This window comes from Crinia signifera, chromosome 12 (genome assembly GCF_055691185.1).
Source record: "Crinia signifera chromosome 12, ASM5569118v1, whole genome shotgun sequence".
In the NCBI taxonomy this organism is placed as follows: Eukaryota; Metazoa; Chordata; class Amphibia; order Anura; family Myobatrachidae; genus Crinia; species Crinia signifera.
In genome coordinates, this window is record NC_139228.1 from 26,693,027 (window position 1) to 26,716,931 (window position 23,905).

At 43.9% G+C, this 23,905-nt stretch overlaps 1 protein-coding gene across 1 annotated transcript; it reads right to left on the minus strand.

The window, feature by feature from the left end:
• Positions 1–101: 101 nt before the first annotated feature.
• On the minus strand, positions 102–18,835 carry LOC146049492 (olfactory receptor 10C1-like). Its single transcript, XM_083166038.1, has 3 exons — positions 18,688–18,835; positions 16,091–16,155; positions 102–1,043 (listed from the first exon to the last, which is right to left on the minus strand). Exons 1-3 carry the CDS (start codon positions 18,833–18,835, stop codon positions 102–104), a joined length of 1,155 nt encoding a protein of 384 aa, XP_083022164.1.
• Positions 18,836–23,905: the final 5,070 nt, after the last annotated feature.

Genomic DNA, 23,905 nt, shown 5'->3' on the forward strand with positions numbered 1-23,905 from the left:
ACCATCGCAACATTAGTTGCCTGATTATTGCTTAACTGTGGAACAATCTGGATTGTATACAACTTTAAAAAAAATGCCTTTGTACAGTGTTAACTTTGAGACTACATGTGAAGCGGCCTACTTAATTTTCTTAAAGCATTCTTTACCTCTCGATTCCTGAAAGTATAAATAAAGGTATTCAGCATTGGTATAACAACTGTATACGTGAGAGCAAGGAATTTATCATAGTGACTGCCTTTGGGTCTAACATATACAATAATAGCAGAGCCGTAAAACATAGAAGCTACAATGAGATGGGATGAGCAGGTGGAGAAAGCTATCTTTTTCCCCTCTTTGGTTTTAATCTTTAACACAGTCCGTATGATATAAAAGTAGAACCCTATTATAGTAAAGAAAGGCAAAACAGTTGCAACAATGGCCGCCAAACTTGTGGCCACATTACTGACAAACGAGTCTGAACATGCCAAATTCTGCACTGGCGCCAGGTCACAGAAGAAGTGGTTGACCTCATTCGGGCCACAAAAATCCAAAAGAATTGTAAAAATTGTTGGAAAAAAAGACACACAAAAACCGGACAACCATGGAAAGACTGCCAATTTGTAACAAAATGTTCTGTTCATAATAACAGAATAATGCAATGGGTGTTTTATAGCTAAATAGCGATCGAAGACCATTACGGCTAGTAGGAAGCATTCGGTTTCCCCAAGTGCGTTGAACGTGTACATCTGTGTAAAGCATTCAGAAACCGATATTGTCCTCTTAGTCTGAATGAGGATGGCTAAGAGTTTTGGAACCGTTACTGAGACAAACATTACTTCCAAAGTAGAAAATATACCAATGAAATAGTACATTGGACTACAAAGACTAGACTCGGTTCTAACTAAAATTATTATTGTAAAGTTTCCAATCATGCATATAATGTATGCCAAGAGAACAGCACAGAAGAGGACATTTTGGTACTGGTGGATATTTGAAAACCCCAAAAGAATAAATTTGTTCACTGTCAAATTGTTTGCAGCTTGCATTTTGTTGGGAAAATAAACCTGCAACAATAAATACAAAATCATTGTTACTATTAAGTCTGAGTCATGTAAATGTCAGTTGTCTATATATTATCACTACATACAGAGAATCATTTTATGCATAATTACCTACCTCTCTGCCCCTCCTCCAGAAGGGGCACCACTGGTGACCAGGGGGTGACACATCAAAAAAAGCAGGCATTGTATTGTGGGGGCAGGACCATAGGCGAATCTAGGGGGTGGTCCGGGGGTGCACAGGACCACCCATTAGCCCATTTTGTAGATGGGGAATGGGGCTTTCCAACGAGCCCAGTCCTGTGTCTCTAGCCCACTGGGAACCAGAGATACTGCCAGGCACAGCTGGAACGTTTTTCCTATAGGATAACATGGGACCCGCTAATTCCGACCCCCACCCAGTTCAACGGCTGCCAGTTCCCCCTTCAGCATCACTGAAGCTTGAGGTTGATCGCAGTCGAACCCAAATCGCTGGGCCTTCAATCTGATACCAGGCTGGATCCATATGGGTTAATTGGTTCCAGGGATATTGAGGTTAAACCTTTTTTTTTTCATTTCTTAAATGTAATTTCATGACTGTTTATGTTCTTTGAGGGCAGATTTCTCTAGAACCAAACAGCCCAGTTTCACGGGTCCAAAATCATTTGAAGCCAACTCAAAAGTTCTTCAATATGATACTGGTCTCATGTAAATGGGTCAGTTGGTTCAGAAGTTATAGCTGGTTGGTTTAAGGGGGGTAGGGAGAGGGGAGTGGTTGTTCCTCCCCCTCACACCAGAAAATGCAGGGACTAGGCTGGTGTATAAGGGGTCAGCCTGGGAATGTCCCTGCATGATCCTGGGACCATATTCCTGGGTGAATCCCTGCATTTTCTGTTGTGAAAGGGGTATTATTTCAAACAGCCGTGACCTGCAGTGCTCTGAATACAGCTGGGCAGCCCCCTGCTCTCTGCCCAGCTGTCAATGACTGTCACCCCTGCAGCTTCCGCTTCAATTCTTCTCCCCGCTTTCACCTCAGCCAGCCCCCCCTTTAATCATGTGGTGCCAGCGCCTGGCGTGCTCCCCCGATGTCACGCACAACAACAGCGCACACAATATTTCAAATGTCCATTCGGCTAGAGGGGACACCAGGAGGGGAGTGGGAGCGTGCTCTGCGCTGCGCTCTGCTCCTCTCCCCATAGCTCTCCATCTCTCCCTGCAGCAGCAGCAAAGGCTCATATAAAAATTTACAGTAAGTGGCACTTTTGGGGGCATTGCTTAAGGGAAGCTACAAGTGGCGGTATGTGGGGGCATTACGCATAATGCGTGGCTTAATGTGTAAGGGGCATTACGGTGTGCAGCATCATGTGTAAGGGGCATTATGTGTGCAGCATCATGTGTATGGGGCATTATGTGTGCAGCATCATGTGTAAGGGGCATTATGTGTGCAGCATCCTATGTAAGGGGCATTATAGCATAGAATAGAATAGAATCAACTTTATTGGCCATGTGTGCTTGCGCACACTAGGAATTTTTTGTGGATTACAGTGCAGCATCAAGCAGGGATGAAAAGGGGGGGGAGGGAGACATTACATATATTACATAAAGACATTACAAGCATTTAATTTCTAGCTACGACTATGGTGGTCAGGTCGCCAAGTAGGGACACGTTGTTTGGCTGTTGATATTGGGATTGAATTCACTTTGATTAGATTGTTCAGGTGATGGACAGCTAACGGAAAGAAGCTTCTTGCTGATCTGGACGTTTTGACGGGGATGGACCTGAACCGTCTTCTGGATGGTAGGATGTCGAACAGGTTGTGACCAGGATGCAGCTTGTCGTTTGCGATCTTCTCAGCACGTTTCCTTACCCTGGATGAGAACAGATCCCTTATCGGGGGGAGGTCGGTCCCTATGATCCTTTCCGCAGTCTTCACTACCCTCTGCAGTTTTTGTTTGTCGTTCTCGCTTGCGCCACCGTACCAGATTGTGATCGAGGAACATAAGACAGACTCCACGATGGCGGTGTAGAATACGCACAGCAGCTCCTGTGGGCTGTTGAATTTCCTGAGTTGCCTCAGGAAGAACAGGCGCTGTTGGGCCTTTTTGATGTTTGTGGTTATGTTTAATCCCCATCTTAGGTCACTGGACATGGTTGTCCCTAGGAATTTGAAGGAATCAACCCGCGACACCACTGCGTTGGCTATTGTTAGCGGGGCTAGTGCATTTGGTTTTTTCCTGTAGTCAACCACCATCTCAACTGTTTTGGTGGGGTTTAGATCGAGGTTGTTGCTGCTGCACCACTGTGTCAGCTTTTCCACTGCATGCCTGTACGCGGTCTCGTCACCATCCTTGATTAGGCCGATAATAGTGGTGTCATCTGCGAATTTGATGATTTTCACTGACTGCTCAGCTGAGGTGCAGTCATTCGTGTAGAGAGAGAAGAGCAGAGGGGAGAGGACGCATCCTTGGGGGGCTCCAGTACTGATTGTTCGTGTGCTGGACGAGAAGGCGCCGGCTTTGACCACCTGTTCCCTTGCTGTTAGAAAGTCCACTATCCATGAGCATGTTGATCCTGGGACTCCTAAGGAGAGGAGTTTTGGCTGCAGGATGCCGGGAACGATAGTATTAAATGCTGAGCTGAAGTCCACGAATAGGACTCTTGCATAGGTGCCTTGGTGGCCGAGGTGTTGTAAAATATGGTGCAGCCCGAGGTTGACCGCATCCTCTACACTTCTGTTCGCCCGGTAGGCAAACTGCATGGGGTCAAGGTAAGAGTTTGTCACTTCTTTCAGGTGCTTCAGTACTAGTCTTTCAAATGCTTTCATGGCCACTGAGGTTAGTGCAATTGGCCTGAAGTCATTTAGGTCCTTCGTGGGTGTTTTCTTAGGGACGGGGATGATGATAGAGCGTTTGAAGCAGGCAGGAACCTTGCACAAGTCCAGGGAGGAGTTGAATATCGTTGTGAAGATGGGGGCGAGCTGAGCTGCACAGGTCCTAAGGCTGGATGGCGACACACCATCCGGTCCTGCAGCCTTCTTAGGTTTTATTCTTTTGAGTACTGCTTCTACCTCGCCTTGGTCCAAGTGGAGGGCCTGGGTGTGGTGGTCTTTGGGATGGAGTGGGGGAGGTACAGCCAGCTCAAATCTGCAGTAGAACTTGTTCAGGTCTTCTGCAAGTTCATGGCTGGTTTCAGACTGTGTTTGGGCTTTCTTGTAATTTGTTATGTTTTGCATGCCCTTCCATACTGCCGCAGGGTCCTTTGCTGTGAGGTTGTGTGTCAGCTTGTTTGTATATTCCCTTTTTGCGAGTTTGATACCCCGAGTCAAGGAGTTCCTGGCTTCTTTGTACTGTGTCCTGTCCCCGCTGCTGTATGCCTCCTCCTTGGCTCGGCGGAGTTTCCTGAGCTGGCTACCGAACCATGGCTTGTTGTTGTTAAAGGATCGGATTTGCTTGGTTGGTACACATAAGTCCTCGCAGAAGCTGATGTAGGATGTGACTGCATCCGCTAGTTCACCTATGTCAGAGGCAGAGGCTTCGAGCACCATCCAGTCAGTGCAGTCGAAGCAGGCCTGAAGCTTTGTTTTTGCCTCGATTGACCAGTTTTTGACAGACTTGGTAACAGGCTTAGCAGACTTTAGCTTCTGGATATATGTTGGAAGAAGGTGGACTATGCAGTGGTCGGAGAGACCCAGTGCTGCATGGGGTATGGATCGGTATGCAGACTTTATAGTGGTGTAGCAGTGGTCTAGTGTTCGCCCCTCTCTTGTGTGGCATGTGACCTGCTGGGTGTATTTTGGGAGCTCCTGGCTCAGGTTGGCACAGTTGAAGTCACCAAGCACAATGAGCAACGAGTCTGGGTGTCTAAGTTCGTTGTCCGTTATCAGAGTGGCCAGCTGAAGTTGGGCTTCTGTTGGACTTGGTTGTGGGGGGATGTATACTCCTACTAGGATAATAGAGGCAATTTCCCGAGGGGAGTAGAAAGGTTTGCATTTGATGGTAAGAGTCTCTAGTTGGGAGCTGCATGACTTGCCCAGGGACTTTATGTCTGTGCACCACCTGTCGTTAATGTACAGACAGATGCCCCCTCCTTTGGATTTGCCCGAGAGCTCTTTGTCGCGGTCGGCCCTGAAGAGGCCGAAGCCTGACAGAGTCACTGCAGCATCATGTGTAATGGGTACTATGGTGCACGGCATCATGTGTAATGGGTACTATGGTGTGCGGCATCATGTGTAATGGGTACTATGGTGTGCGGCATCATGTGTAATGGGTACTATGGTGCCATCAAGCAAGAACCCCCTAGCAATGAGCACGTAGGTAAGCAGTGGCAAATATGTAATGGGCATTATGGTTTGTTATATAGTATGTAATGGGCATCATGATGTGTGGCACAATGTGTAATGGGCATTATGGTGTGTGGCCTTATGTGTAATTGGCATTACGGCGTGTGGCTTTATGTGTAATGGGTATTACGGAGTTTGCTAAAAATGTGTAATGGGCATTACTGTGTATGGTCTAAAGTGTAATACCACACCCCTTTTTGTGATGCCACGCCTCCTTCCCATGAGACCACGCCCCCTTTTTGCTGCACGGCTACGCCGCGCAAAGGTCCCCCTTTTATTTTGTCTAGATCTGGGACCACCCATTACCATAATTCTAGATTCGCCTATGGGCAGGACTACAGTGATGCAATTCATGCATCCTGCAATTCAAATGTCATTGCATTTAAACAAGATGGGACACCCAAATCATTTGCCGCATATAAAGAATGTAATAAGAAATGTAAAAATACAATCAAGATGGCTAAATTAGAAACTGAACGTAAAATAGCCGCAGATAGCCAATAGAATCCCAATAAATTCTACAGTTATATAAACAGGATATGTTTAAGGAAGGAAAATATTGGCCCACTAAAAAAATAAGCAGGGTACTTTGGTAATAGAACGAAAAGAGAAAGCGGAATTATTCAATTAAATTTTTTGCTTCGGTATTTACAAGGGAAGAATTTTCAGAAGATCTGCCACAGATTAAATGCTCAGCTCTTGATTGCTCCCAAACTGTATGTTTGAGTAAGCAAATAGTCAAAAATAGATTACAGAACCTAAATAGTAACAAATCTCCTGGCCTGGATGAAATACACCCTAGGATACTAAAAGAATTGAGCTCTGTCATAGCACTACCATTATATCTGACATTCGTGGAATCAATTAACTCGTCTATGGTACCTAGGGACTGGCGCATACCTAACGTAGTACCAATATGGAGGAAAGGTAGCAAAACTAACCCTGAAAATTATAGACTGGTCAGCCTTACATCCATTGTGGGGAAAATATTAGAAGGAATAATAAGAGATAGTATACAAAATTTCTTAGAACAGTAGAAAGTGATAAGTAAGGCTCAGCATGCGTTCGTTCATTTATTTATTATTTACAGTTTCTTATATATCGCAGCAGATTCCGTTGCGCTTTACATTAGTAGACAGTGATAAAACAAACTGGGTAACAACAGACAGACTTGGGGGTAGGAGAGCCCTGCTGCAAGCTTACATTCTATAGTTCATCAAAAATAGATCATGTCAGACTAATTTAATTAGCTTCTATGAGGAAGTCAGTAGGGGGCTGGACTTAGGGAAATCTGTAGATGTAATACTGCTTGATTTCGATAAAGCTTTTGACACGGTGCCTCATAAAAGGTTATTAAGGAAACTAGGTACTTTAGGGTTAGGAGATAAAATTTGTAATTGGATTAAAAACTGGTTGCACAATCAGGGACAGAGAGTGGTGGTAAATGGCATACATTCCTGCTGGTGTATGGTCCAAAGTGGAGTCCCATAAGGTTCAATATTGGGACCCACCTTGTTTAATATATTCATTAATGATATTAGAAGTGACATAGTAAGTAAAATTGCAATATTTGCAGACAACATGAAATTGAGTAAGGAAATTAACTCAGAAGAGGATGTGGATACACTACAAAGTGACTTAAATAAACTGGAAAGGTGGGCGGAAAGGTGGAAAATGCAGTTTAATGTTGATAAATGTAAAGTAATTCATTATGGCAACAAAAATGAACAAGCTACTTATAGGCTAAATGGAGTTATTATAGGGAATGCTGCTGTAGAAAAGGACTTGGGGGTCATCATAGATGAAAAATAGGGTAATAGTGTACACTGCTCAAGTGAAGCAGCAAAAGCAAACTGGACACTGGCATGCATTAAAAGAGGAATGGATTCAAGGGATGCCAATGTGATAGTGCCTCTTTACAAGGCATATTGTGTTCAGTTCTGGGCACCGCACCTTAAAAAGGACACAAATGAATTGGAACAGGTACAGAGAAGGGCAACTAAGCTAGTAAAAGCTCTTGAATTACTAGAATATAAAGATAAGTTAACCAGGCAGAATGTTTTCACTGGATAAACGGAGGTTGAGAGGTGATATGATTCGTATGTTCAAATACAGGAATGGGAATCATATGGAACTGGGAGATGATTGGTCACTAACAGGCCTATACTTAGGACACGCAGGCATGTACTGAGGCTCGAGGAAAATAAATTCTGAACTGAATTAAGAAGAGGATTCTTCACCATTAGTGCAGTAACATTCTGGAACTCATTGCCGGTGGGGGTGGTTACAGCAACTACTGTTAATGAATTTAAATCAAAACTGGATGAATTTTTGGCGTCTAAGGGATATGACCTACTCAAGTCAGTAGTTACAAGTTAGATAGGTTGAACTCGATTTTTTTCAGCCTTAATTACTATGTTATATTGGGCATTCCTCGAACAGCCGATGTGTGTGTGTGTGTGTGGGGGTTTATTGTGGGGCCTTCACTACATAGAAAAAGGAGCAGGGCATTGGTGTGGCTGGGCTTGACCTAGTACAGCAACCCCTATTTTGACATTTTGGGAGGCTTCCTGAGCAGCTAGGCAGTAAGTAATGTTGTGAAATATAGACATTAATGAGGCTCCAACAATTAGATTATTTAGTATAAAAAGTAGTAATTGTTTGAAATATACTGCATGTTATTGTGGCATACTGTGTTTCAACAATGTTATCACATTTAAATTGAACTTTATTCCGGGACAGAACTTGCACTACAGGCTTGTCCCGGCGAGGTTACTGGAGGTCAGCCTTCTTGCTCTGAAATTATATTGATCTCCATTGCACATGCAAAACCAGCATCCTGACTGTCAGACCGTATACCACACACATCTACATCAGCTTGCTCAGGTTTTGCCAATGGCCACTAGATGGCCTCAGCGCTGACATTGATGTTATGTCTTTTACAGTCTGGTAATGTCTTTTACAGTCTGGTAATAAGTTTCTATAAATAAAATGCTTCAATGTTTAACTAGTAAATTTTCATCAAGATACATCTTAATACATGCAAGCTCTTACCTTACATTACTTCACCCAGTGCCCAAAAGACAGCGCCACCTCCTAACATCAGCTGTGATAGCCGTCGCACCAGCATCAACGTAAATTGCCAGGCAGCAGACAACAGACGTGACGTGTATAACAATCATCACTAAGAATGCTGCTGAGAATAGAAAGCATAGACTAGACCAAAACATAGCAATACAAGCATCATCTAAATATAAATGCAATACTTAATATCAAACTAAAGTAACAATACATACTTCAGGCCAGGGCTGGGCAACACCGGCCCTCCAGATGTTAGTGAACCACACATCCCAGGATGCTTTGCATTAGTTTTGCTATGTGGCCATGCTGAAAAACTGATGCAAGGCATGCTGGGATGTGTAGTTCATCAACATCTGGAGGGACGGTGTTGCCCAGCCCTGCTTCAGGCCCACACACACTGGTCGATTTTGAGCTAAAAGTAGCTCACTTTCAGTGTTTCCAGCTACTTTCAGCTCATAATCCCTCAGTGTGTATGCCTCAGCGGTAGGCGATGATGCATGCTCCCGCATCATCGCCGACCGCCGCTGTCCGTTCGGCTGTGGAAGGTGGTTAACCCCTGGGATGGGCGGAAATCGCTCAATGTGAATGCACTGAATGATTTTCCACCGAGGGACAGGGTACGCGCCGAAGCCGTGCCTCAAATTTGTGGGGTGTGGCCTATCAGAAAGGGGGCATGTCCTAAACTTGCGGCGCTGTCACGACACCACACCCCGTTTTCCGCCACGGTGGGGGCATGCCCAGCAGCTCTGTGAGCTGCTGGCCAGCCCCCAGCCCCTCTGTCTGCAAGAATAGAGGCTGTGCGCATGCACACAACATCTGTTCACGGACGACAGGGGGTACTCACAACTGCCTCCCCCCCCACCGCGGGACAATACCGGGACATTCCCACTATAAGCGGGACAGTTAATGGACAAAACCATGTGCACTGCAGGTGGGGCAGATGTAACATGTGCAGATAGAGTTAGATCTGTTGTTTTATTTTTTCTGTGTAGGGTAAATACTGGCTGCTTTATTTTTTCACTGCATTATAGATATCAGTTTGAAGTACACCCCCCACCCAAATCTAACTCTCTCTGCACATGTTACATCAGCCCCACCTGCAGTGCATGTGGTTTTGTCCATTAGAGAGTGATTGTGCCTTTCCGAGTGAATCAGAACAACCTCCTGTATATTCTCTCTCCACTTTTCTTCATATCCTTTGCTTAAGCGTGTAACTCAATGTATAAAGTCTTTACACCATATTGCTTATTACAGTCACAATTTCTCCATCAAATAATATTAGTAAGGGAAAAATTCTTCTTTTCTCCTTCTGATGAGGATTGAAATAAATGTCTGCCTGTTATACAGGTATCATCTGAGGTAAACGCAATCTCTGTGTTAACCCTGCATTATGTTATTAGCTTCTTGTAACCTTCCTGGTATAGTACAACTTTAAATATATACTGTACATCTGGGTGAGAGAGGAGCATATAACAGCCTTTCTGAGGTAAAATGTCTCTTTTCTGTCTGTGGCTGTGTATAGATAATAGCTGACTTTAGCTTCATACCTTCCAACATGGACACAATTGCTCTGCTCCTGCACTTCCCTCTTGATGTAGAATTACCGTCACCTGTGCTGAACAGGTTAATTGATAAGAAAGGTGTTTCACCACAGGTGATGGCAATCATGCATCAAGAGGGAATTGCAGGTGTAGAGCAATGTGTCCCTCCTGGAGAGGGTCATGTTGGGAGTTATGTAGCTCTCTGAGGTAAAATGTGCTTTTCTGAGGTAAAATGCCTCTTAACAGTATACAGCATAGGTAAATATAAGAACACCCCTCTTCTGGGCTGGGATGAATGTATTTTGAGGCTTGACTCCCCACACCTCTCCTCACAGACTGAGAGAGACTGCCCTTGCCCTGCCTAACTCTCCTCCTGACACTGGTCATGTGACATGCTACAGAGTTTCTGTGCAGCTGCCGAGGCTGCTGGGAATTATTCACCACTCAGACAAACAATACATTGTATAGTAGGTTACTACACCTGGAGTATCCCTATTTTAAGTTCAAACTTGCGGTAATGAGATCTCATTCCTGTATTGGGGTTTCATGTGTACCATTTGACTTATGTAAATAAAATCCATATCAGTACGTACCATATATTCACCAGCCACCTTTGTATTGTATCTACAATCAGGTCAACATTTTGAATTTCTACTTGTTTTTTATTTGTTTTAGAATTGATGTAGTAAATATACTTTGAATATTTCACATTAGCAATTAACTGGAGAATGTCTGTCTGAACTTAGAAAGCTCTGTTCTCTGACAGGGCTATTTTTCAGCAGGCTCCAGCAGGAACTGAGGCCCTTATTCTAGTTCACTCTTTCTGACAAAATATTTCTTAGATGGACAAAAATATGTGCACTGCAGGTGAGGCAGGTGTAAAACCCCACCCGAAAGGTGAGTGACACCTTGCGGGCATTTGAGGGTATGCCGCCGTAATTTTCTGTGCGTTCCCACATCCATCATCAGCAGCCTTCTTCTCCCCATGGACTTCACAGCTCCAAGTTGAGTTGTGAACTGGTCACAATGATGCGACCATTACAAACACATAGGGCGGTATTCAATGAGGCTGATTTGCCAGGTTTTTATGGTGATTTTGTGCTGTAAGGTGAATTTCTGACTAAAACGGTGAATCACCCTATTCAATGACCAGATGGCGAATACATTTCAAGGTTTTTTTCGCCATGATTCACCGAGTAGCAATCGCTATCTTTTTATGGTGAAGTGGAATGTGAACTTTTAAAATAAAGTGTTTTGTTTTTTACATTTGGTGTGAAATAATCAGGAATATATATTTAATAAAAAAAAAAATATGGTACTTGTGGATTATCACGGCTCCCACGATGGCCATCGTATGCGAAAAAATCGCATCGCATGCGATCGCATACGATTTTTCACTGAAAAGCATCCAAATGCATTGGAATTAGTATGAAACATGTTCAATGGCCCTCAAATGGCATTTTTGAGGCTGTACCACCCCCACTATCAACGCGAACCCGAAGCGTGGCGAGCGGCGGCGGTACACGTCCTACGACCTTTTCATACCCCCACTATCCACGTTGGCGTGGAGTTGAGAATAGAAAGTGTGGCGAGCCCGAAGCGTGGCGAGGGGACACGGATACCTTCACAGGTATACGCGTCCCCTCACGGGCTTCACAGGTGTCCGCGTCCCCTCGCCACGCTGCGCTCGCCACACTTTCTATTCTCAACTCCACGCCGACGTGGATAGTGGGGGTATGAAAAGGTCGTAGGACGCGTACCGCCGCCGCTCGCCACGCGTCGGGTTTGCGTTGATAGTGGGGGTGGTACAGCCTCAAAAATGCCATTTGGGGGCCATTGAACATGTTTAATACTAATTCCAATGCATTTGGATGCTTTTCAGTGCAAAATCGTATGCGATTGCATACGATTTTGTCAAAAAACGTCAAAAATCGGTAAAAATCGCATCGCATGCCACTATATATGGCATGCGATGGCATGTGATGGGAGCCGTGATAATCCACAAGTACCATAAATATTTTTTTTTTTTACACAGACCAGCCAGCAGGGGGCCGGAGCAGAGCCGCTCATTAGATATTTATATATTCACTTCACCCGATCATTACATATGCATGATCGGGTGTAGTGAATATACCGGTCCCCTGCTGGCACCCCCGGGGGGCAGCCTGTGCTGCCTGGCACCCGGGGAGACCACCTCCCCCCCACAAACGTTCTGGGGCAGGCAGGGAGACTTCCATCTCCCTGCCTGCCACCGTCCTCAGGCTCCCTGCGGCGTCCGCCGCAGGAGCTAAAATTCGACGGTCAGGGGCAGCGAGCCCCTGACTCGTTGAATACCGGAGCCGGCGAGGCTCCGGAACGCAGCGAGCAGTGGCGAATGTGCAGCGAATCCTAAACAGGATTCGCTGCACGTCGCCAGTACTTACATTGAATACTGCCCATAGGGCGGTATTCAATGAGGCTGATTCGCCAGGTTTTTATGGCGATTTTGTGCTGTAAGGCGAATTTCTGACTAAAACGGTGAATCACCCTATTCAATGACTAGATGGCGAATACATTTCAAGGTTTTTTTCGCCACGATTCACCGAGTAGCAATCGCTATCTTTTTATGGTGAAGTGGAAGGTGAACTTTTAAAATAAAGTGTTTTGTTTTTTACAATTGGTGTCAAAAAATCTGGAATTTTATTCTGAGGAGGGGCATGCTATTTTTTTTTTTTGCAATCAATTTTTATTAAGAAAAATGGAAAACAAGCAAACATCAAATGAACATCAACTAACTGTTACATTAGTAGCTCTCATCATATTACAGAGTTATGTAGCCCAATACAATGTGTGGCAGACCTCTGTTCCAGACTTGAAGCATTCGTTATAGACAATCCCTTGCATTTCCGTGGAACTAAACGGAGGATCAGTCTAGATAACATCAATACCACCAACTACGCCACCATGACTAGATGGGCGTTGTGACAATTAGAAAAACATGGGAGAAGGTAAAAGAGTTGCATGTTAACCGGCTCATGTAAAAAGTAGAGAATATAGAAAAGGGAAGTCAGGGATGAAAGAAAGAAGGTAAGGGGGGGGGGGTGGGGGGTGATGAGGGCGGTTTACGGGGGGCATGCTATTTTTATTCATGTGCTGTAAGCACATGAATATATATTTAATTTAAAAAAAAATATATATATATATATATATTTTTTTTTTTTTACACAGACCAGCCAGCAGGGGGCCGGAGCCGAGCCGCTCATTAGATATTCATATATTCACTTCACCCGATCATTACATATGCATGATGGGGTGTAGTGAATATACCCGGTCCCCTGCTGGCACCCCGGGGGGCAGCCTGTGCTGCCTGGCACCCGGGGAGACCACCTCCCCCCCACAAATGTTCTGGGGCAGGCAGGGAGACTTCCCTCTCCCTGCGTGCCACCGTCCTCAGGCTCCCTGCGGCGTCCGCCGCAGGAGCTCAAATTCGCCGGTCAGGGGCAGCAAGCCCTGACTAGTTAAATACCGGAGCCGGCGAGGCTCCGGAACGCAGTGAGCAGTGGCGAATGTGCAGCGAATCCTAAACAGTATTCGCTGCACGTTGCCAGTATTCACATTGAATACTGCCCATAGAGCTGTATACAATGCATTCTGAGTCCGGTGGTGGAGGTGTGGGAAGCTGGCCAAACTTGGAGACTTTTTAAAGAGGCAGGCACCGGTGAAAAAAACAGTGAAAAAAACCATTTCGATCCTGGAGCCCTGTACAATGATATTTCTGGGGCCCCCCACCTAATCCCAAATCCACACAGTGCTCTTCTGCATGAGCCACATTTAACCTTTTGCTGCTCCAGATCCTGCTTTCAGGTGCGGACTTCTCTCGTTCTCAGTCCTGCTGGCTTGGCTCATGGCTGTTGCTTCCTGCTGGCTCCTGCTGCTGCTGGCCTGTCACTTTCACAAAAGAATGCTGAGCACTACAAGCAGGCAGGGCAGGTCTTTCGCAGAGTGCGGAACAGACGACCCGCGCATGCGCAGTAAAAGTACAGGAGCCTGAGGCCACAGCACCAGCGGAGGGTACGGATGTGCGCCTGCGGCCCCAGGCCATGCGCACACACAGAGTAGATGGCTCTGCGCACCAAGTGGCAGGGTGCACACACAGTAGATGGCAGTAGCACACAGTGAGTCAGTCAGACTCAGCCACACACAGATGGTGCACAGTAGACGGCCAGGCCGCAAGGGTCACTGACAGGCCAGCTAGTACAGGCAGTAGCCGTGCCCTGGTATGGAAACTCTGGGGCCCTTCAGATCTCTGGGGCCCATCACACTTGTCTCCCTTGACCCCACTGTCATCTGCCCTGGCTGGAGGGCCACTTATTGCCCACACTTAAGCTACTGGAAGATAATCTACTGGCAATTGCCAATAACATATTGACCTTCTGGTCTGTCTGCACCCATACCCAAAGCCTGCTATGCTGCCAATCACTGCTGATCAGTCATCACAGCAGTCCCGACCCCCCCTGGGCAGGCAAAGAAGAGCATCCATACAACAATTGTAAATTAACCTCCCGGAGACCCCTAGTATGTACCTGGTAGTAGCAGCAGCCACTGAGAAAATCAAAGTTGTGATGGTTGCAATGTGCCTAATGTTCCAAAAATTAAAATGTATTTATTGTTTTCATAAAATTAACATTTTAATACATGTTCTTGATTTAAATTAAACATAAAAACCGTATAATTCTGAAGAGTTTTTGGAATAAAAAATTGGCAGTTAAGTAATATCTAATTAACTGACATATCTAATTTGGGATGCAGTCAATATCCCGACGGTCAAAATCCAGACGGTCAAAATACCGACAACCATTGACCGAATGTAGACAGCTGAAAAAGTCAACATGACTTTCGGTCGTCAGGTCGCAAGGTCGACATGGGTTTTTTCACTGTTTTTTTCACCGGTATTTTGACCTTGTCGGGATTTTGACCTTTTCGGGATTTAAAATGTCAGTATTTTGACCATGTCAGGATTTTGACCTTGTTGGGATTTTGACCGTCGGTCAATAACTGTCGGGATTTTGACCGTCGGTATATGTATATACTGGATAATGGCTTTAGACTAAGATATGAAAATGTAATTACAAGAGAAAACTCCTAAGTCTAATTAAGTAGTCAACCCCTTTTTTTCTGTCAGTTAGTAATTCACTATACAAAAAATATCTAAAATATGTTTGACTTACTTGGTACAGACTTCTTATACAATGACTTCTTGTTTTAATAACTCCATCACTAAAGAAAGTACTGAACGTATTTTAATATTTTAGTTGAATGCTAAGGATTATCAAAGCAGTATCCAAGCAAGAAGATAATACAGGTGTTTGTACCTTTTATACCGTATTCATATATGGAATTCTGCCAAGTGGGAATATGACATCCTTTGATAATTCAATCTGAGTTACGAAATTATGTAATGAGATTCTGTTAAAAACAATCAGTTCTTAATTAGGATTTTTTTACTTTTACATTGATAATGGTTTGCTTTTGACTTCTATATTTTATTCTGTCTACAAAATATGTTTTTTGTTTTGCAAAATTTTGTAGTGAAATGGCCTAAAGACTTCTTCACATACAGTACATGTATCCATTATTTAAAGGCACTTTAGAAAATCAAACTGAAAAATATTCAATGCGATACTTATGCATTTTATAATGACTTGTCATCTCACTCACTCTCTTTCTAATCTTCCGCTCTCTATAATCGCTATACTATCTAATCTAATAAATGTATATTTGTACTGAGGGTAGTGTACAGAACTTTAGATTGATGCTCTTTCGGTCAGGCTTAGATGTATTCCTGTAGTATTGTATGGTTTTAAAGAACAAGATAATGGAAATATACTTCAGATGTTACAGTATGTCATGATTCCACTTACAGTAACTTGACCTAAAGATCTTGGTGGGGTGGGGGTGGGGGGGGGGGGGCAGGGCGGAGCGGTGGCGCATAAAGCAATGAAGAGAGGGAAGAGGAAGCATTAAGGTAATGTTGCTGCTTCTTCCATCGAAGTGAACAGGTTGCTCGACCAAAGTTACCCGTTCACACTGTCCAGCAACCCAGATCCTTCCCGGGTAAAACACTTCTTTTTACCCGTGTCAGATTGCCGAGTTGCTTAACCCAGGTTTTTTCCAAAGGCCCTTTCACATCATAGTGGCCTGATAGAAAGACTCAATAGAAATGTGACTTAAACCACAACAGGGTTGTAAAGGTTTACTTGCAAACTATATTTATACAATAATAGCATATTATACACATTTTGGGTTGGTGCGCTTATCTTCATGCATGCAAGCCAGTTAGAAGTTGGTGAGGAAGGCCTACAGTAAGCCTCTTAGCAAAGTACAGTTATTTGATAATCAAGATGTATACACTGTATTCACACTCATGTGTAGTTTCTTGATAACACTCCAATGGTAAGTACAGTATGATCATCACAGCAGCATGTTTCTTCGCAAGATAATTGCACCAGCAAGCCGGGTCACACCCGTGATTTTAGACTCGGCTCCAAGACTTTTAGACCGGTGTCCTGACTCGGCAAGATGCTGGGCAGGTGGTATCACCAGAGACTCATTTCCCTTTGCTGCCGCTGGGAAATGAGAGCATCTTCCAGCGCCGGCCTTTCCATTGCAGTGAAAGGGTCCTGGGTTGCATTGACCCGGGTTTCCCATTTACACTGCATAGCGATCTAGGTTGACCTCATGTTCAACTCTGCCCACTTGCTGGGTTGAAATCCTAGGTCTCACGACTTGGGTCAAATCTTTTAAACCACCCGCAGAACCAGGATTTTGCAAGCTCCTGTGCAAAGGGCTATTACTGTGAAAAGATAAATCAGTTAAGTAATTTTGCTTTCTTAGTTCATATGCAAATGCAATAACAAAATTGGATAACTTTTGAAACATTATTTTCTGTTGGGAAATATTAGAGATTATTCTGATAGAACACTGTACACTGCAAAGTTTTTTTTATTAGCACATTTAATATGGTTTGATCTTAATTACACTGTGGTAACATTTGAGTTTCTCACTGGATTGCAGATATTGTGTACGAAGTGATTGTTTTAAAACAAGTAAAATGTGTGCCCTCATCAAATTATACTACACTGTAAGCCCGCTCGAAGCAAATACTTCAAAAGATAAAAATTGTATGGGTGTAGATTGCGCTAAATTGATGGCAGAACAAGATATATGTTTAAAAATAATCACAATTTAATAAGTACATATAACACGCTAAAATTTGATGCAATTGCAATGAAAAAAGTAAAAGTTGGGATTAACAGGTGGATAGAAAGGCTGCATCCAGTTATTGTGATAATATCACCTTAGTCCACAGTTGGGTAGGGAGAAGGGAGAATAGAAGGTGGAATTTTCCTCCAGACAAATGTGCGTGGTTACCCTTGTGTTGCTTCCTCCAATGCAAATTGGAGGAACCACACGCCTCCAACCATACAGGGACTGACAATCCCTCTTTTCAGATTGCTGCTGGCCTCACAACTCATACAGGCGCTCCAACAGCTACTCCGGTACCTGTTTTTTTCCAGTATACTTCAAAAGATAGTCTGCTACAGATGGAGTGCCTCTCTTCGGGGGATGACCAGCATGTCTCTGCTGGTGATCGCTGGCGCAGAGGCACATCACCTGACTGGGACGCACGTGCTTCTCACACACACACATGTGTTCCAGTTTCAGGACAGCGCCACTGCGGGTCCCTGCCCGTCTCCACTTCAGGGAGACGGGCAGGGATAGGGGGACAGCAGGGCAGCGAGGGGCACCAGGGGAGGCGGCGGGCAGCGGAGTAAGCTAGCCACGGATTATGCGCAAGCGTCTCATGCACGAGCGCCCCTGGCGAGAGCCGGCCGCTGGCGGGGGCTGGCGATAGAATCGCCAGCCCCTGAATGGTAGGAGCCGGCTCCATCTGTACCTTGTGTTTGTGCATGTGTGAGAGAGAAAGAGATGTAGGTTCACTCGCTGCCAACAGATGGCAGTGTTTCGGATACAGAAAAATGGACACTACACTAGATATATATATATAGCGTGGTATGGTCGGCGGCACTCCCAGACTGGGAAATAAAGAACAACGATATGCCCAAATGTGGATCAACGTTTCAGTGCCCGTGCACTTTTATCAAGATCAGCAGAGTGAATAAAAAACAGTGAAACTTACCACTCTAAATAGACAGTGAACACATCATGGGGAGTCAGCTGCTTCCGGACGCCTTCACAAGATCCGGCGCTCGGTTACTGCGTCATCGCCAGTACACAAACACGTTGCTAAGCAACCACATCGTAATAATTAGTAGCACATCTAAAAAAAGAGATACAAGAGAAAGTGTTAAGAATATGCAATGGTTAAAATAAGATCTCATGAAGTAAGTATTCAATGAGAAATATAGTGAATACATGAAGGGATAAATAGATGCAGTATGTGGAATTGTGGTGGGTGTAATCTCCCTTTACGCAACCTGTCAGCTGCATAACCATGTCGAAAAACCCCATGAAATATATATAAGAGGGAACCAATGCTGTGGTTATATGTCTTAATACACATGCCCAATATTGCGTCCTGACTATTGGATAAGGATTTTCAACAGAATGCATGCAATCCCAATGATTCGTTTAACCCACGGGGTGCTAGGGTCCCCAATCTTTCAATCCACCGGGTCTCAAGTTGTAATAACTTGGTTTGTCTATCACCTCCTCTTTTAAGAGGTGGAACCTGATCAATGATCATGTATCTTATGGCCGTGACACTATGCTTTGCCTTAGCAAAGTGTCTGGCCACTGGTTGTTCACTGTTGTCCTTGCCAACTGCTGCTTTAATGGCTGACCGATGGTTAGCCATTCTTTCTTTGAACATGGTTTCAGTTTTTCCCACATAAAAGAGGGAACAGAGGGGAAACTTTGGAAGGCACCGGGCAAGCAATGCAGCACAGCATTCAGAGTGCCGGCCAGCGCGAACAGACATATGTACCCTCGCTCATGTAGACACGGCTAACTGTGAGTACTGAGTGAAGGATTTCTGGCAAGGCACCCAAGCTATTTATTTACCTTTACCACGTCGGAACAGCAGTGAATCATCACTGACACTGCACCGGGCATCAGCCCTTGTAATTGGGATTATTCCCTCTGAACCTCACTCCCCCATACCGCACCAGCCACCGGCTCCATGTCTCAACCCAAAGCGACCCCAGCTGAAAAGACGCAAGAACGGGTCACCCTGATTCCAGGAGCCCTACACAGCTATTCCGAATCGGAGGCAGAAAACATACTGTTCTCCGATGAACCGGACACACCACAAAATAATGACACCTGTCCTGACATTTATAAAGAACTACTTTGGTTAAAAAAGAAAGAACTTGACTTCTACCAACATGGACTGACCCTCTCCAATTACTATAGAGAGAAAAAAATTCCACGCGGATTCCGCGTTAGAAACACACCCACGATTGGACGCTATAATGGGGACTTCTGTATTAAATGGACCTCCATACTGAACAAATGTTCATTCGATCTCCTATTACTAGTGATCGAGGAATCCAGGAAAGAAATGGACAAATACAAAGTTAAAATCAACGCATTTGAGTCGGCAAAAATGAAACAGTTGATTGATGACACAGCTACCAACTGGCTAACCCAGCTGACCACCGATATGGACAAATATTCTCAAGAACTGACAAAGTTCAAGAAGGAGAAAAAAATTAAAGTCGACCAGGATTATGAACAACTGCGCATATACCCATGGCTGACGGGCGCATATCCCAGAGAGGAAAGGCGACCTTTATTTCGGAGAAAGCTTAAACAACCAGTCCATACTGACCAATATTCTACTGGCAGCGACAGCGACGTAAGATCGGGCCCTGGTTCCCGCCCTTTAGGGGTACGGACCCGTGCCCAACTAGCAAGCGCCGACACAACGCCACCCGCCGCGGCGGGCAAAACAAAAGGAGGAAGGAGAAAGCGGGGCAAATAAGGGAGGACCAGAGCCTTGTCTTTAACTTATCCTCTAGAGTTGTATCCACCATTGAGATGTCTATTCTCCAAAAAGGACTTTAATTTGTGCCGACAGCCGCATTTGACCCCCTACAATGGAGAGTCGACACATATAAACTAAATAGATCCATCCATCGACAAGAACATTATGGGAAAAATCCCAGTATTCCCATCTCAGAACCACTGCCTAAACATCTCTTCCCCCTCAAACATAAGTCCAGCTTTGATCCAGTGAGTACGAACGCATCCCTGAAAACGTTCAGTCGACTTTTGGAGAAGGAGACACCGAAAACAACTGACAGTTTGAAACCGACACATTGGAACTTATCCAACCAAGAAAGGATAGCACTCCGTGCTCTCTCCAACTATAAGGACATAATCATCCGACAATCGGACAAAGGTGGATCGATTGTGGTCCAAGATTTAACAGACTACCAACTTGAACTTGACCGGCAATTGGCCGACGTAAACACCTATCGTCTACTCAATGGGGATCCTACCATGACTTTTAAAAAAGAATTGGACAGTCTGATCTCACATGCTCACAAAGAAGGACTTATTTCATCAGCCATCAAAAATTGTCTGACGACTGAACGCCCAGTAAGGCCCCTTTTATATTCACTACCTAAGATTCATAAAAATCTTGATAAACCACCGGGCAGGCCGATAATATCGGCGAGGGGTTCCATCTTTTCACCGATTTCGGTGTATCTTGATGGATATCTCCAGCCGATTATTCAAGCCAAACCCACTTGTTTGAAGGACACAGCCGCCTTACTTACAGCCATTAATGCCTTTACATCGCTGCCTGAGAAATGCTTATTGTGCACTGTTGATGTATGTAACCTGTACACCTGCATACCACACAACTTGGGGTTACAAGCAACAAGAATGCTATTAACCAATAACCCCCTGTACAATGGTCCTGACCTTAACCTATACATGACCTTATTGGAAACCATCCTTACCAAAAATTATTTCTATTTTAATGGTAATTACTACCTGCAAACAGCTGGGGTAGCAATGGGATCATGTGTGGCTCCGTCATATTCTAATGCTTTTATGATAATGATTGAAAATGAAACCTTCTTTGCAGATCCATTGCTAAACATGTATTTGCTTATTTTAGATTCATTGATGACGTCTTGATATTTTGGAGTGGCACTAGAGAGACATTCTCTCAAATTATGGAAAATCACAATTCTACCTCAAGCCCAGTAAAATACACCTACTCCATCAGTGATCAATCGACCAACTTTCTTGACGTCACCCTGACACTGGCAAATAATAATATCATCACCTCCTTGTATCATAAGCCCACTGATAGGAACAACATACTCCTATCATCAAGTGCCCACCCTACCAGCCTTAAAAAAGCTTTACCCTATAGTCAATTTCTACGGGTACTGCGCATTAACAGTGAGCGCAGTCAGGCCTTGGTAGAATTGGACACTATGGCCAATAAATTCCTCGAGAGAGGTTATGACAAAAAACGATACAACTAATGAAACAGAAAGCATTAGCCATCCCCCGTCAGGACGCAATATTGGGCATGTGTATTAAGACATATAACCCCAGCATTGGTTCCCTCTTATATATATTTCATGGGGTTTTTTGACATGGTTATGCAGCTGACAGGTTGCGTAAAGGGAGATTACACCCACCACAATTCCACATACTGCATCTATTTATCCCTTCATGTATTCACTATATTTCTCATTGAATACTTACTTCATGAGATCTTATTTTAACCATTGCATATTCTTAACACTTTCTCTTGTATCTCTTTTTTTAGATGTGCTACTAATTATTACGATGTGGTTGCTTAGCAACGTGTTTGTGTACTGGCGATGACGCAGTAACCGAGCGCCGGATCTTGTGAAGGCGTCCGGAAGCAGCTGACTCCCCATGATGTGTTCACTGTCTATTTAGAGTGGTAAGTTTCACTGTTTTTTATTCACTCTGCTGATCTTGATAAAAGTGCACGGGCACTGAAACGTTGATCCACATTTGGGCATATCGTTGTTCTTTATTTCCCAGTCTGGGAGTGCCGCCGACCATACCACGCTATATTCTCTCCCCCCCACCCGAGGGGAAACTTTGGAAGGCACCGGGCAAGCAACGCAGCACAGCATTCAGAGTGCCGGCCAGCGCGAACAGACATATATATATATATATATATATATATATGTGTAGATTATTTATTTTTTGCAATTATTACAGACTAAACGCATTCATTCGGACACTGCTAATGCTGTAGTTCAAATTGATGCTGTGGTAAAATGATTCGAGGCCAGAGGTTATCCTCAATCTGTACTCCAACCTGTCAAAGCTAAAGTATTTGCTTTGACAGAAGTGATTTGTTAACCCCACAAAAAAATGATAAATTACCTTCAAATAGGTTGCCATGGGTTACCACCTATAATCGAGGTATTCAATTTAGTCTATAAAAATCGTGGGGTATGGTCCAATGTGACCCTGATTTGGGTTTACAAAATACCAATCTACTGTTCTGTTACAAGCGGCCCCGCAATCTGAGGGGCAAATTTGTGAAGACGGATATCTCACTAAATGTAAACCAGAGAAAAATCAATAACTGCTGTATACGTTATACTTGTACAACATGCCGGTTCCTTATCTCGAGTGCTACCTTTCCACATCCACAGTTAGGTAAAACTATGTATATTAACCATACATTAACATGCAATACAAAATTTGTAGGTTATCAGATCATATTCCCCTGTGGGCTCACATGCATTGGAAAGACAGAACACTCTTTTAAAGAGCGCGTATGGCGGCCCACCGGTCAGCTATTAAAGCGGCTATCTCTACAGGTACCAGCGAACATAAAGTCGCATGTCCCTTTGTGACAACGTCACATACTATTTCACAGTCGAAGTATCGTATTATCGACCATATCCCAAAATACCTGAGAGGGAGTGATCGGGGTTTACTTTTGTTGCGCTGTGAAGCGATGTGGTTCTTGCGGTTAGGTACGCTGCTCCCGAATGGATTCAATGAGTTTTCAGGTTTAAATGTACTATTGCATTGAAGTGTTAAAACATATCAGCCTGTATTTGGTAATATCTTATTATATTTTCATTTTTTTGTGGAAAATGTATATTTCCATAGCAGCATCACAATTCAGTATGCTTGTGTGTTTATATATATTATTTCGTTCTTTATTATCTTATTATTTGTTGTTGCTTATGATTATTTATTACTGCGGATAGTACTATACTATTATTATTTGTTTATGTCTGTTGCTAGGTGATGGTGTCACTTGTGAGCAGTCACACGGGCACTGTGGTCTGTAGCAGCGGGATGACGTCACTCATTATGTGGCGCTGCACGGGCGTGTGGTCCTGCTAACAGCTGGTGTCCACACGGGTACATTTAACGTAAGAGATGGTTTTAATGTTTGTTAGCCTGATGAAAATGCCTTGAGCATTGAAACGTTGCTTGTTTTCAGCGATTAAATTGCTATTGCTTATGAATGGAGATGTTTAGAATCTGCTGGCTTACTATGCAGAAACTAATAGCAGGAACTGATAGCTCTAGCAGTAAAGTATGTGTGTGTATGTGTGTACATGCATACATATGTTTATCTATATAAGGATGGGGGGTGGCAACTGTTTTCTTGCCTCCAGGCAACTGGGATGAGCTTATGCCACTTATTGTACAGTATCTATATTCAGATTCTATTAACAAATAATTTATCTACATTTTTGCCACTAGATGTCAATATAGGACAATATACAATATAGGACAGCTTAATTTAAATGTTAAAATATGGTTCATGTGCACATTATGGTTTTTATATTTGATATTGTACTATGCACTTTAATTTCACAATGTTTATTGATTCTTGTTTATCACTTTTTTCCACTATTTTTAATTGCAAAACTAATACGATCTTGTG

What these genes read in the sequence shown, in the direction of transcription:
- LOC146049492 (XM_083166038.1), bottom strand. Translation starts at nt 18,835, where the DNA reads ATGGCTAACCATCGGTCAGCCATTAAAGCAGCAGTTGGCAAGGACAAC. An exon ending in TCCACCTCTTAAAAGAGGAG is followed by an intron (nt 16,156 to 18,687) that starts GTGATAGACAAA and finishes TCTTTCTATCAG; the next exon opens with GCCACTATGATGTGAAAGGG. An exon ending in AACTCGGCAATCTGACACGG is followed by an intron (nt 1,044 to 16,090) that starts GTAAAAAGAAGT and finishes TTATTGTTGCAG; the next exon opens with GTTTATTTTCCCAACAAAAT.